This window comes from Microcaecilia unicolor, chromosome 12 (genome assembly GCF_901765095.1).
Source record: "Microcaecilia unicolor chromosome 12, aMicUni1.1, whole genome shotgun sequence".
Classification (NCBI taxonomy): domain Eukaryota; kingdom Metazoa; phylum Chordata; class Amphibia; order Gymnophiona; family Siphonopidae; genus Microcaecilia; species Microcaecilia unicolor.
In genome coordinates this window covers 25,156,876-25,171,824 of record NC_044042.1, presented here as the reverse complement: position 1 = coordinate 25,171,824, position 14,949 = coordinate 25,156,876, and the positions used below count along the sequence as shown (strand labels likewise).

The 14,949-nt window shown below is 45.7% G+C and overlaps 1 protein-coding gene across 1 annotated transcript in view; it reads left to right on the top strand.

Annotated features, from left to right (window-relative positions):
- The window catches only part of LOC115482101 (copine-8-like), a 119,186-nt gene that overhangs the window by 46,783 nt on the left and 57,454 nt on the right, over nt 1-14,949 (top strand). Inside the window, exons 8-9 of the mRNA XM_030221667.1 lie at nt 6,387-6,440; nt 12,221-12,282. Of these exons, the coding sequence (XP_030077527.1) occupies nt 6,387-6,440; nt 12,221-12,282 (116 nt within the window). The remainder of the gene's footprint in view (nt 1-6,386; nt 6,441-12,220; nt 12,283-14,949) is intronic.

The window sequence follows — 14,949 nt, the reverse complement described above, 5'->3', positions numbered from 1 at the left end:
TGTTTTGAACATGTTTCAGGGACAAATGGTCTTCTTTCATAAGTCAAAATAATAAAAATAATAATAGGAAATATCAGCCTGTGAGATTTACTTGTGGCGCTGACATTAAAACCAAGGGTGGGCTACCATGGGATAGGCTCAGCTGCTATGGGGAAGAAGATAAATCATGGGGACACTTCTGTAATTAGATGAGAAATATGAAAGGGGTGAGGTCCTCTGGGGTGAGAAGGTGGGAGAGGGCACAGGGCAAGGGAGCATGTGCTGAAAAATCTACTTCAAAATTGCTCCTTCTTAGCCACTCTCTTGCACATCAGAACAACGTAGCAGATTGCTTTAGCCAAAGGGTCCTGCTCTCCTTATAGGTGTTTTACAAAAGGCTCCTCATTCAGTAGAGCCTTTTGTAAAATATACTGGAATTGAGTACATGGCAACCTGATGTCTCAGTTCTGATTTCAATTCTCAATCTAACATGTTTCTGTGTGTGTGTGTGTGTGTGTGTGTGTGATTATAAATACACCTGAAGCTCCTGATAAGAATACAAGTGTGCCAGAAAGAATTTGATAGATAAATCAAAAGCAGTGATACGCTGACAGTAGAGCAGCTTTGGGAGCATAGATAGTTCCCTAATGACAGACTGACGATGCTTAGCAGGCCTTGCTCCCAGCAGATGAATCTTGTAATCATCTGCCACTTGACATTCTCCCGGATTACCTTTGCTCATGTTTGCTCATTTCAGCTTGTTTAAGAATCACTGGCGCAGAGTCCTCAGACGTTTAGAAACACAGTGTTTCAAATCAAAGCTCCACTCCTTCCCTTTTTGCAGCTCAGATGAACTTCTTTGAATGAAGGATTTAGAAAATGTTGTTGCTCGTTATTTTCTGGGCGTTGAGTTGCTTAGCTGGTCATCAGCTGCCATCTTTAAAGCAACAGGAGGTGGAAGGGATAGAAATGCATGGTGATGGTTTTTTTTTAAATTCCCTGCAGTGATAACGGTGAGATAGAAGGATAGAAATGCTTGGGGATAATCTATAATCCCTGCACTGTATGAGGGGTAGTTTTTTTTAAAGCTTATTCTACTTGTAAAGCCTGTTTTCCATGTAGAAAGGGGCTGATATATATAATTGCCTGACCACAGATATGTGTAAACCGTAGACAGATGGAAGGACTGTGTCTTCTTTCACGCTGTCTGCCTGGAGGCTTTCCTCGAGCACAATGTAGATGGAGATAACATAGTAGATGATAGCAGAAAAAGACCTGCATGGTCCATCCAGTCTGCCCAACAAGATAAACTCATATGTGCTACTTTTTGCGTATACCTTACCTTGATTTGTATCTGTCATTTTCAGGGCACAGACCGTAGAAGTCTTGCCCAGCACTAGCCCTGCCTCCCACCCACCAGCCCCGCCTCCCACCACCGGCTCTGGCACAGACAGTATAAGTCTGCCCAGCACTATCCCCGCCTCCCAACCACCAGCCCCGCCTCCCACCACCGGCTCTGGCACAGACCGTATAAGTCTGCCCAGCACTATCCCCACCTCCCAACCACCAGCCCCGCCTCCCACCACCGGCTCTGGCACAGATCATATAAGTCTGCCCAGCACTATCCCCGCCTCCCAACCACCAGCCCCGCCTCCCACCACCGGCTCTGGCACAGACCGTATAAGTCTGCCCAGCACTATCCCTGCCTCCCACCACCGGCTCTGGCACAGACTGTAGAAGTCTGCCCAGCACTAGCCCCTCCTCCCAACCACCAGCCCTGCCTCCCACCACCGGCATGTATATATTCTTTAAAAAGCACTTGGGGAAATGCATAGGTTAATGGACTGTTTACCTGTTTTTTCAGAGCTGGTGTAAATGAATGCACAGGCACTGGCATGCTATTGGGGCTGGTTCTGGGGCCTCAAGTACCTCAGGGTTACACATAGTGACAAGAATTTGCATACTTATATGACCCACATGTAGGGGCGTTCAGGGGCAGCATCACGATTTATTCGTGCATTGTAAACACTAACACACCTGCTCTTGCGTAGATGTTCACGGCCTGAGTCTAGGCGCGATTTCTGCTGGCATAGCTCTAGAAATAGCCCTTTATATAACAGAGCAAAAATGGGAGCCTACGTGGTCTTCATATATAGAATTATTTCCTCTATGTCTTTTATTATTCTTGTGTTTATGTGGATCCATGGTCCCTTGGAGCTGTGATGCGTGAAGAAGCTGGCGTGTGGGTAAAACTGCTGCTTGCATACTTCAGAGTGTGTGACAGAATGAGTGTGAAAAGGATGGTGTGATGATAGTAATGCAAGGCAGGCTGAGCCCTATAAGAAGATCAGAGTGATGTTATGCATGGTATAGAAAGTAACGCATATGTCGGGGTCGTCCGAAATGATTTGTAAAGGTTAGCACTATGATCCCTGCGGTGAGAAATGACGCTCGAACAATAAGTGTTTTTTTTTCCAAAGGGGAAACCTTAGCAAATGCTTCCCACAGCACCTGCAAATTACCTCAAGCATTTTCATCATGAATATCTTGCAAATCCAAATAGCTGTAGTGCTTGGAGAAGCCCTGCTTTAGGGACGCTCTAAAAATAGGGAGAGATTTTTAATTTCAGGGTTTCTTTTGTGGTAAAAGAAGAGGGTTTCTTCCAGCTCCTTTCTGATTATTTTTCTCAGAGATTTTAGGCATAAGCAAATCTCTCTAGCAGAACTCCCTCTCTGCCCCCTCCCTGCCCATCTTCAAATCCTTGATCAAAGCCCACCTCTTCAATGTCGTTTTCGGCACCTAACCATTGTACATCTATTCAGGAAATCTAGACTGCCCCAATTTGATTGACTGCACTTTTTTGTCCTTTAGATTGTAAGCTCCTTCGAGCAGGGACTGTCCTCTGTGCTAAATTGTACAGCGCTGCGTAACCCTGGTAGCGCTTTAGAAATGTTAAGTAGTAGTAGTAGTAGAACTGCATGGCTGTGATCTTCTTCTGTCCTGGAGCAGGACTGAAGCTCTGAAAGGTGAATAGGACGGGGGTGGAAGTATTTGTCAATCTGGTTGGGGAAGTGCCAAAATGAAGGACATTAACAGAGAACAGGGCTGGTCTTAAGCAGGGACAATGGGGAGTGGCTGCACAGGGCCCTGTGCTCCTAGGGGCCTCGCCCTGGTATATCCCCCTGTCTCCAAATCTTCCCTCCCCCCCCTCCCACCCACACCTTAAAATGTGCATTCCTCCATAGAGAGCTCAGAGAAGTGGCAGTGATTCGCATAGGCCGTCTGCTGCTGACCCTGGAACCTATTGTCTATGTCCCACCCTTGCGGAGGCAGGTTATGTCAGAAGGGGGCAGGACCCAGCAAAGAACAGGCTCCAGGGTTGATGGCAAATGGCCTATCCGAATCATTGCCCCTGCCCTGAGCCTTCTATGGAGAAACATACATTTTAAAGTGGGAGGGGTTTGGAGACAGGGAGCGCTCATAGGGCCTTGCAATTGGTAAGGCTGACAGAGGGTCAAGGATGTTTCCTCATTTCCTCCTGTGCACCCCAAATATCTTTTGTCAATGTGTTTCAAATATTTTTGACAAATATCTGTTATTAGATAAAGCCCAGCTATTCCCACTTGCCGGGGTGAACCGTGCCCAGAGTAAATCTATTGACATACTTGCAGTGTTTCTAACTTATTTTCAAAATGTCCTGACTTAAAGAGATGTTATACTTTTTAAACGGTTTCTCTCCTGGTCCATTCTTTCATGCATTCTACATGCCAGTGTCACTGGACGACGTTTCTGAGTGATTATGACCCAGTAGTGTACAGGTGGCTTCTTCACCACAGTTTCACCTTAGTAAGGAGATGACAAATCTGCCCAATAGAACTGGATCAATTAACAGGGACCCTGTTGACGTCTGTCTTCAAGACTTTATTAAAACCAAATTCCAATGGTGATTCATCAAGCAAGCACTTGGTTCTAATGAGCGTTGCCTCTCCAAGGGTATGAGAAGGTCAGTGGTTGTGGAGGATGAAAAGCTGAATGAGCTTTGTTTCCAGTTCATCCTGCAAGTTTATTTAGCAAAAGTTTTAAATTTAAATTAAATTTGAAAGACCTTTGATGCCTTTTAGATTTACAAACAGGAAGAAAAGAAAGGAAGGAAGGGATGCAGTTATGCTGTGGTCTGGACATAAGGAAGGTGCATGGATATAGCCGAAATCATAGGAGCGGAGGCCTTTAGGGGGCCTTGTCATCACAAGTTATGGACATTTTATTGCAAGTCCCATTATCCTACTGTTAGTTAATGCAATAGGAATTTTTGTTCACATCTTGGAGAGGTCAGAAGCTCCAGATCATCACCTGAATTTTCTTCTGTGTTCTACTTACTGAATTGGCCCCATAGTGAGTGATACAACGTATCAAATACTCGCATTGAAACATAGAAAATGACGGCAGACAAAGACAATGGAGGTTTTTTTCTAAAGTGCGCTAAACAGTTAGGACCAAATTCTACAAAAAGCGCTGAAAAAAATAATATGTTAAGCACTATTCTATAAACGGCACTGAAAGTTGTACGCCATTCATAGAACATACTTATCCTGGATTCTATAAATGGCAACTAAAGTTGCGCACGCAAATCAGCACGTATAGCCAATTTGCTCGTGCAACTTAATTGGTAAACAAGCTAATCAGCACCGATCACTGGCCACTAGCAAGCAATTATTGGCACTAATTGGCACTAATTAGAAATTATGTGCGCAACTTTCTAAGCATATTCTGCAAAGTGGTGCGCGTAAATTCTAAAACACGGATCTCAAAAGGGGGTGTGGCCATGGGAGGAGCAAAGGAAGGTGATGGGTGTTCCTAAAAATTACGCTCACTGCTACAGAATATGCCCGAAGGGCGTCTAAATTAGTCATTGGTATCTATACCAGGTTTTAATTGGCGTAAATGGCTGTGCCTAAATTTTAAATTTTAGTTTCAGAGACGGCTGCTACTTGTAGTCTATAAACTACCTAACTTTAGGCGAGGTTCATAGAATAATGCTAAGTGTGTCTTTTTTTGGCGCCAGGTTTTTTTCACTGCCATGTATAGAATCTGGCCCTTAAGGGTAGATTCTATATATGGCGCCTAAAAAATCGGTGCTGAAATCAGTGCCGACTAAGCATATTCTATAATCGGCACCTAGAAGGCAATGACCATTAATAATTTTCAATACTAAACATGTCACCTTAAAATCCACTTGTGCACCAACTGACAGCCAGTGCAAATTTGTAAGCCTTGAATTGCTGCCGTGGCCCCTCATCCTATATAATAATTTGCACCTCCAACATTCCATTGCTGTCTGGCTGCCTGGGTTCGTAACATCTCATCACGTCAGCCAGCCTTGAGCGTTCCATTCACCCTCATTGCCCCGCCCTCGCGTCAAAACGTAATGACGTCAGAGGGCGGAACAGTGAGAGGGAAAGGAACGCTGGAGGCGAGCTGACGTCAGGATGTTACCAACGGAAGGGAAGCCAGCCAGAAAACAATGAGGTACAAAGGAAGAGAGAATTGCGGCATATTGAGGGGAGGGCAGAGCAGAGCAGAATCGATGGACGTGGATGGGATGGGAGGAGAGGACAGGCGAGAAGAGAATCGCAGGACACGGATGGGAGGGCAGGGAAGAAGAGAATCGCTGGACCTAGAGGGGAGGGGAGGGAAGAATCGCTGGACATGGAGGGGGGGAAGGGCAGGGGAGAGACAAAAAATCACCTACAAGAGAGCCTTTCTAGGGCCCATTTCATTGTTGAGGAAACGGGCTGGGTTCCACTACTGGTATATAAAGCACACGTGGAAAGGGTTTGTAGGAAAGGCGTTAGGGCAGTGGTTCCTAACAGGGGTGTAGCCAGACCTCAATGGGAGGGGGGACCAGAGCCTAAGGTGGGGAGGCACATTTTGGCCCGCCTCCCCGCCACCACTTCCACCCCCCTGCGGCTGCTACCGCCTCTCCGCCGCCGCTCTTCTGCCACCACTGCTTCTCCTCCACCGCCACTGCGAAGGTACCTTGACTGGTGGGGGTTGGGGATCCCCACCAGCCAAACCGGGGGCCAGGCCCCCATGGCCCCCGTAGCTACGCCGCTGGTTCCCAAAGCTGGTCCTGGAAGCACCCCAGCTTGTCAGGTTTTTAGGATATCCTCAATGAATATTTATGAGAGATTTGCATGCACTGCCTGCAAAACTCTCTCAATATTTATTGTGGATATCCTGAAAACCTAAGTGGCTGGGGGGGCCTCCAGGACCAGGTTTGGGAACCACTGTGCTAGGGTGACTCCTTGATCACCAGGACCAAAGCCTTCAGGGTTATCCATCCTCACTGGTTTGCATGACTGCAGTGGATCAGCTTTCAATCATCTCCACTTCTCTGTTCCTTACAGGTAATAAATCCTAAAAAGAAAATGAAGAAAAAGAAGTATGCTAATTCGGGGACGGTAAGTAACCCTCTGGCTTCTCATTTGGTGCAATGAATTCCACACTTACACAAGATGCAAAATTCGGAGCAGTGAAGAAAAAGTCCTGGCTGTGTTCCTTGCAAAGCTGGAGTTTCTCTGCACGGCCCTGCTAATGTCCCTGCATTCCGCTTATGAGTTTTCAGTTCAGTCTCCAGGTCTGTTAAATCCTTAATTTATGAATGAGGTTTCAGTTGCTGACCCTGGATCTTTTTCTGATATTGTACATAGAGACCCTGCTATAATACAATGATTATGGTCATAGGAGCTGACTCTGTGGGTGCTGTGAGTGCTTGAGCACCTCCAATATTGAGAAAATTCCTTGTATGTGTCCAGGGAGGGGTTATTTCCATTGGGTTTAGCACCGCCAATAATATTGAAAAGTTGTCTCCTATGATTAAGGTCCATATAAAATTATTGCATAAGAAGTGAGGTCGCATTATAGCCCGAGGTTGTTTCCACGCAGGCCTGGGAGCCTCCACAGCGTAGCAAAACATTGCCCAGAGTGTTGTTTCACGCAGGTGCGATCATAGCCAGACCGAAGTAGAATGCTGACAGAGGAGCTGTATATAAAAAAAAAGGGGAGCCATGACATGATCCTGTTATATGCTAGTTCGCATGATAGCGGGAAGCGTTATAGAGGGGTTCGATTGTATTTGATTGGCCAGCCACTGTAGATCAAACCACAAGTGAAGGTGCCAATATGGTTAATGGTTTATTTTGCTTGATATACTGTTCTTTCTTTAAAAATAAAAAGTAAAAGAGCAGTTCACCATATGAACTTGAGGTTAAAAATTGAAGTCAGTCCTGAAAGGAACACCAATTAATAGAAAAGAGCACATGAGATATATATAAGTTTCAGTATAGTGCATTTTTTCTAGTAAAAAAGGTGCCGGTACTCAAATGCCAGGCCACCTTTCAGGGATGGGGTGATCACCGATGGACCCACCCCACAATAGACAGGCCCCCTGCAACCAGTCACAGAATCTATGACCAGGCAGAATTGGTGTGTAGAGCCTGAGCTCTTTCATTAAAACTTGGGGTCCTTGGGTCAATTTTAGCAGACAATGGAAAAGGTGGCGGTACTCAGTACCCCCGAGTACCCCCTCAAAAAAAAGCACCGAGTATAGGAGATACAATATCAGTATAGATAGTTTCATTGTATAGTAATAACAAAATAAGACCTGACAATGACCATGTTTAGGGTCTTTTTTTCCTATTACTATATGATAAAAGAATTTTTTTTTACTGATATTATGTCTCCTAGAAACATGTCGGCAGATAAAGGCCATATGAACCATCCAGTCTGCCCATCCTCTGTAACCCCTAATTCTTCCTGTTTCTAAACAATCCCACATGCTTATCCTATGCCTTTTAAAATTCTGAAACAGTCCTCGACTCCACCACCTACACCGGGAGGCCATTCCACGCCTCCACCACCCTTTTTGTGAAATAATACTTCCTTAGGTTACTCCTAAGCCTATTCCCTCTTGTCATATGCCCCCTCATTCCAGAGCTCTCCATTTGAAAAAGGCTCTCTTCCTGTACATAAATGCCCTTGAGATATTTAAACATTTCTATCATGTCTCCTCTCTCCCTCCTCTCTTCCAGTGTATACATGTTGAGGTTCATAAGCCTGTCCCTATAATTTTTGTATTCAAGACCGCTTACTAAGTTCGTAGCCACCCTCTGGACCGACTTCATCCTGTTTATATCTTTCCATAGGTGCGGTCTCCAGAACTGCATGCAGTACTCCAAATGAGGCCTCACCAGAGACTTATACAATGGCAGTATCACCTCCTTTTTCCTGCTGGTCATGCCTCTCTTTATGCACCCAAGCATCCTTCTGGCTTTGGCCGTCACTTTTTCTACCTGTTTGAAAGCTTTAAGGTCGTCAGACACAATCACCTCCAAGTCCTGCTCTTCCTTCGCATACTGAAGCACTACACCCCCTATACTGTACCATTCCCTCGGAGTTTTGCGACCCAAGTGCATGACCCTGCATTTTTTGGGATTAAACCTTAGTTGCCAAATATCGGTCCATTCCTCTAGCTTCGCTAGGTCCTTCCTCATGTCATTCAAACTGTCCAGGGTGTCCACCCTGTTGCAGAGTTTAGTATCATCCACAAAGAGACAAACCTTACCAGATAGCCGTTCCGCAATATCGCTCACAAAGACGATAAAAAGATCCAGCCCTAGGACCTCTGTGCAGTGGCGTTCCTAGGGGGGCTGACACCCGGGGCGGATCGCCGATGCGCCCCGCCCCCCCGGGTGCAGCGCCTCCCTCAGAACAGTGCGACGCCCCCCCCTGGCGAAAGAACCCCCGATCCCCTGGCGAAAGAACCCCCCCCCTGGTGCACGCTACTGGGTGGGGGGGGGGGGGTGCCGCGCGCCTGCCGGCTCTTCGTTTCATGCTCCCTCTGCCCCGGAACAGGAAGTAACCTGTTCCGGGGCAAAGGGAGCATGAAAACGAAGAGCCGACAGGCACGCGGCACCCCCCCCAGCGGCGTGAACCTGGGGCGGACCGCCCCCACTGCCCCCCCTTGGTATGCCACTGCCTCTATGGTACTCCACTGACAACCACCCTCTGTCTCCTACCATTCAACCAATTTTTTACCCAATCAGTTACTCTAGGTCCCGTACCGAAGGCACTCAATTTATTTATCAATCGCCTGTGCGGAACCGTGTCAAAGGTTTTGCTGAAATCCAAGTATACCACATCAAGCGCCCCTCCCACATCCAACTGTTTGGTCACCCAGTCGAAGAAGACAGTCAGATTCGTCTGACACGACCTGCCACTAGTGAAGCCATGCTGCCTCGGGTTTCGCATTCCATGTAGTTCAAGAAATGTCACAATCCTCCTTTTTCCATTAGCTTACTCACCACTGAGGTCAGACTGACAGGTCTGTAATTCCCAAGCACTTTTGCTCTTGGTTGGTTCCTGGATTGCTTATAAGGGTTTGTCCTCTTTTTATTTCTGTCATCCATTGTAGATTATCTTTTTTTTAATTGTCTGTATAATAGTCATTGTTTTGTATTGTTTTCATCCTTTTTTCTAATGTCTTCTATTTATATATTGATTTATGCTTGTTTTATCTTAACTTTGCTTATAGAATTGTACATTTATTATTTATGATGTTGGGTACCATGCCCTGAGCAACTACTGGAGACGGTGTGTTATAAATAAATCCATATAAGCTACCGGTGTAAATCTGTGGCCTCTGTACAGAAATTGCAGCCAGGATTAAAATGCAGCTAACCAGGCATCCCATCGCTCTGGATTTTTTTCCTGGCAATGGGGCCTTTCCATCTGGTCTTTTTGACTTCTCCTGGCCAGTTTGTTTTGAACTTCAATCCACTAGAATTAATTGTAATTCTTTAATTTTAAGTTGCATGCAATTTTTTGACCCAGATATTTTTATACTTGTTTCAAAGATATTTTAAATGAAATGTTGGCACAGTCGTGTTGATGCCTCGTCATGACAGCTCCATATGATCTTCCTAATCTTAATGAGAGTGCCAGGTGGGATGGTGGTTTAATGATAAAAACAGATTTTCCTGTGTCAATCCACCGAGCCATACAGCCTGCTAGCTATTTTTACATTTTGTTAAACAGTTGAATAAACATCTGATGGCAGGCAGCCTTAGACTTAAGCTATGCAACTGGCAATTTGTATTTATTTACTTAAAATGTATATTCTGCACTGTCACAAATGTTCTAGGTGGATTACAGTCCATCACATACATAATTCAAGATGAACAATAACTAAATACAGTATAGCATTCAATAAGATCACCCTCATTAAATAATGAGTGGAGTGGAACAGGTGGATGTGAAGCGTCTGTTCACGCTTTCCAAAAATACTAGGACTAGGGGGCATGCGATGAAACTACAGTGTAGTAAATTTAAAACAAATCGGAGAAAATGTTTCTTCACCCAACGCGTAATTAAACTCTGGAATTCATTGCCGGAGAACGTGGTGAAGGCGGTTAGCTTGGCAGAGTTTAAAAAGGAGTTAGATGGTTTCCTAAAGGACAAGTCCATAAACCGCTACTAAATGGACTTGGGAAAAATCCACAATTCCAGGAATAACATGTATAGAATGTTTGTACGTTTGGGAAGCTTGCCAGGTGCCCTTGGCCTGGATTGGCCGCTGTCGTGGACAGGATGCTGGGCTCGATGGACCCTTGGTCTTTTCCCAGTGTGGCATTACTTATGTACAATTAACAATACTACTCAAATAGGGACACAGTAGAACTACTGGAGCTACCTGAATATTAATTACAAATCCGCTCCAGTCTATTGTTACAAGTATCTTTATTGAAAAAATGTGCTCCAAAACTAAGCACTTATCATATTTAAAAACAATAATAACAATAATACTCACTCATTCACTCATTACACATTAATTCATAATACCTGTCTAGTAGCATTTCATTTTATGTACTAATAATATTTATATATACAAATGCTCATATTGTTCTCACTTATAATTATCTGAGTTTTTACGTTCTACTACAGTATCAGACTATTAGTGTCTTCTTAGATATCTTGTCCCAACTTTTCACATGGGTACTTGCTACTTCACAATTCCAGAATTATCTCCGTAAAGTTGACAACATTCAACCTTAGACAGGATTGTAGGCCTTGCAGAAGAGCCAGGCCTTTGACATTGATTTGAATTGTTTGAAGGTCGTTTCAGCCCGGATGTCACGGGGAAGAGAGTTCCAAAAAATGGGGCTGCAAAATGATAGGCACGTTGTCTGGTAAACTCTAGCGTAGGCTATTGTGCAGGCGCGCTGAAAAGTGGATCTGCGTGTGCCCAAAATACGCGTCTACAGTAGCGCAGCCCATTTTTCAGTGCGCTTTAGTAAAAGGACGCCCTAGCCAGCTAGGAAATGTGGTAGTTAGTGGCAATATTTAGTGGCACTAACCAGTTAAGTGTTCTGAATATCTGGGCATGGGCCGCTTAGTGAGCATTAACCAGGCAGGAGCCTCTCCTGCTGTTAAACTCTTTTGAATATTGACCCCAATAATATAATAGGGTTGTGCAACACCCTCCCCCCACCCCACACCCAGCACAGTCAAGAGTTGTTTTGCTTTTTCTGTTCCTAGTGAAGTCAGGGGTGTAGCCAGACTTCGGCGGGATGGGGGGGGGTCCAGAGCCTGAGGTGAGGGGGCACATTTTAGACCCCCCCACACTTTTGCCCCCCCCCGGCGCCTCCACCCCTCCCGCCATCGCCAATCCTTCCCCGCCACCACCAGGTACCTTTGCTGGCAGGGCTCCCCAACCCCCGCCAGCCGAAGTCTCCTTCAGCGCTGGTCTCCGAGTCTGGTATGTTCACTGATCTGGATTCTGTTTCTGTGAGTCCTGACGTGCAGGACGTCAGGACTCACAGAAACAGAATCCAGATCAGCAACGCGCCGGAGACCGGCGCTGAAGAGGACTTCGTCTGGCGGGGGTTAGGGTCCCTCGCCAGCAAAGGTACCTGAAGCAGCGGCGGGGGAGGGTTGGCAGCAGCAGAGGGGGGGGGGTCGAATGTGGCGGGGGAGGGTTGTCGGCAGGGGGGGGTGAAAGCAGGGGGGCCAGGGCTATATCTGCGGGGGCCCATGCCCCCATGGCCCCACCTAGCTATGCCCCTGAAGCAGAAGTATTTTGCAGAGTTAGAAGAAAAGAAGGTAGCTGTGACTGGGTCTCCTCCTGTTTGGGACACTTTATACGTAGCCATGTCAAGACAGTAACCTTTCTCCCCCTTCCCAGGTGACGCTGCTGTCTTTCACCGTCGAGTCAGAGTACACATTCCTGGATTATATCAAAGGAGGGTAGGTAACAACTCTTACTTTCTTCATTTATTGCTGGAAAAGTAGAAAAGAGGCTAAAAATCAACTGAAAGAGGGGAACTTTTTATTGGATTAACCCAATACAGCTGTGACTGGCTCTTGAGATCAATACTTCCTTCCTCAGCTCATGAATGCTAGTTTACAATTACAGTTTATTACATTTGCTATAACTGCCTGGCTTTATTCAAGATCAATATATACCGTGTTTCCCCAAAAATAAGACACTGTCTTATATTAATTTTTGCCCCCCCAAAATGTGCTAGGTCTTATTTTCAGGGGCTGTCTTATTTTTCGGGGAAACATCGGGGTTGGCCCGCCCGCCCTCCGTCGCTCCCGGAACTAACCTTAAACGCCTCCTTTCACCTTCCCAGCAAGCAGCAGCAGGGCAGGCCACTCCTTCCTTCCGTGTCCCGCCCTCGCCTGACGTAACGTCCGCGAGGGCGGGGCACGGAAGGAAGGAGAGGTCTGCCCTGCTGCTGCTTGCTGTGAAGGTGAAAGGAGGCGTTTAAGGTTAGTTCCGGGAGCGACGGAGGGTGGGTGGAGGGGGGGCCCGACGACCTCGGGTGGGGGGGGCGGCCCGGGGGCGGCCTTGTCCGGCTCTCAGCGGCCCTGCTTTCAAACAAAAATTTGCTAGGTCTTACTTTCGGGGGAGGTCTTATATCTACCAATTCAGGAAAACCTCTACTAGGTCTTATTTTCAGGGGATGTCTTACTTTCGGGGAAACAGGGTAGAATATATATAGAATATATAGAATCTCGCAGTGGATGCCTAGAAGCACCTAGTTTATAAAGGCACTTCTTCCTCAGTTGATGTTCTTCAAAGGTTGTGGCCATAGAGTCCTTCACCTACTTCCCATGCAGAAAATTGAATAGGTATGAATCACGCATTTGATATACTGGGTTTTTGCAGAGCAAATCAAAGTGTATCATACATAGTATATTCAGGCACTTGCTCAGTCAAAGTTATTCAAGATCACGGCAGTGTACATAATAACACAGAACTACAATGTAATAATGAAAATCTCAAGCATCCAACACCATACAGACCAGAACGTCTACTAAATATCATCATTATTGTTGTTGTTGTTGTTATTATTATTGAGCCAGTTGGCACATAAGGCAGACAGGCAAACCTTCAACACTTGTTGGTCTTCTGCTTCATTAACTGCTTCTGACCATTTGACATCCAGCTCAATTAAGTTCTTTTCAATAGTTTTGACACTGCATCTGACTTGGCCTTCCTGGACCTCTTTCCCCTTCTGGTTTCCAGTTCGTGACTTTACCTTGGTATGTGCTCCACATCATCCTTTGTAGGTGTCCAAACCGTCTAAGTTGCCGTCGCTGTAGGTCTCATGTACAATTTCTTTGACCCTTGTTTCTATCTAACAAAGTGGATTAGCAGGAAAAGAAAGTTTAATGAGAAAACAGCACTCAGTCTCTCATATTGCTATTTTTCGGGTCCCTTTACAGGGAGCACTTACTGCCACCCATTGAAGTGGCAGTAAGGGCTCCTGCTGTAACCTGGCAGTAACCAGGAATCGATTACCATCAGGTTAGCGCTGTGCTATAAAAAATTTTTTTTTACAGTGTCCCAGAAATGGTGCATGCGCAAGCCAGAGCTACTGCCAGCAGCTGCATTTTTTTATTATTATTTGTACCCTGCGTTTTCCCACTCATGGCGGACTCAATGTGGCTTAGGTACTTATTTGTACCTGGGGCAATGGAGGGTTAAGTGACTTGCCCAGAGTCACAAGGAGCTGCCTGTGCCTGCAGTGGGAATTGAACCCAGTTCCCCAGGACCAAAGTCCACCACTCTAACCACTAGGCCACTCCTCCACACAAGTATTTTTGCTTGGCTTTTTCAGTAGTACCAGTGGGATTTGAACCAGCCATCTCTGGATTACAAAACTGGTGCTCTAACCACTTGGTCACAGCTCCACTGTGAGTTAGCATGCGGTAAGTCCGCCTTGGGCTTACCCTACACCCCTTTTTGTTCCTAGCCCCTCCTTCCTTTAATGGGGTTAATATTCAAAGTGATTTAACTGGCCAGAAACAGCTCCCGGTCAGTTAGATCACCTGTTTGGGGCTAATCGTTAATTTTCAGTGTCAATTAACTGGTTAGTGCTAAAATTAAAAAAAAACAGCTATTTTGGGGGTTTTGTGGGGGCAGAGCCAGTACTTGGTCAGTTAAGTGCCGATATTCAGCACTTAACCAGCCAGGTTGTCCACATTAATAGGACTGCATAAAAGTCAGTCCTATCTTTATGTGGTAAACCATAGCCGGTTAAGTTATGAATATTGCTCTTAACCAGCTATGCATTAGCCAGCTCCGTGGAATCCCAGAAATTCAGTGCTGGTGCCCAGGTATTGAATTTCTGGGTTTAACACTGGTTGCTGCCCGCTGAATATCGTGCCCGATGTGTTTGGTCACATCCCACCGAGCCTGAAATCGCTACACTGTTTGCCAGTTGATTACCATTTCTGGCTAGTTGAATCATTTTGAATATTGGCTGGGTAATTTTTTATTAAGACCATAAAACAACTTTAAAAATAAACTCATCAGGACTGAAATAATAATTTTAATTTGTGGTATGTGTCTTTGGTAGAAAAGGTTTGTGCATTTGTGATGGGATGGAGCTCAGTGTTCTT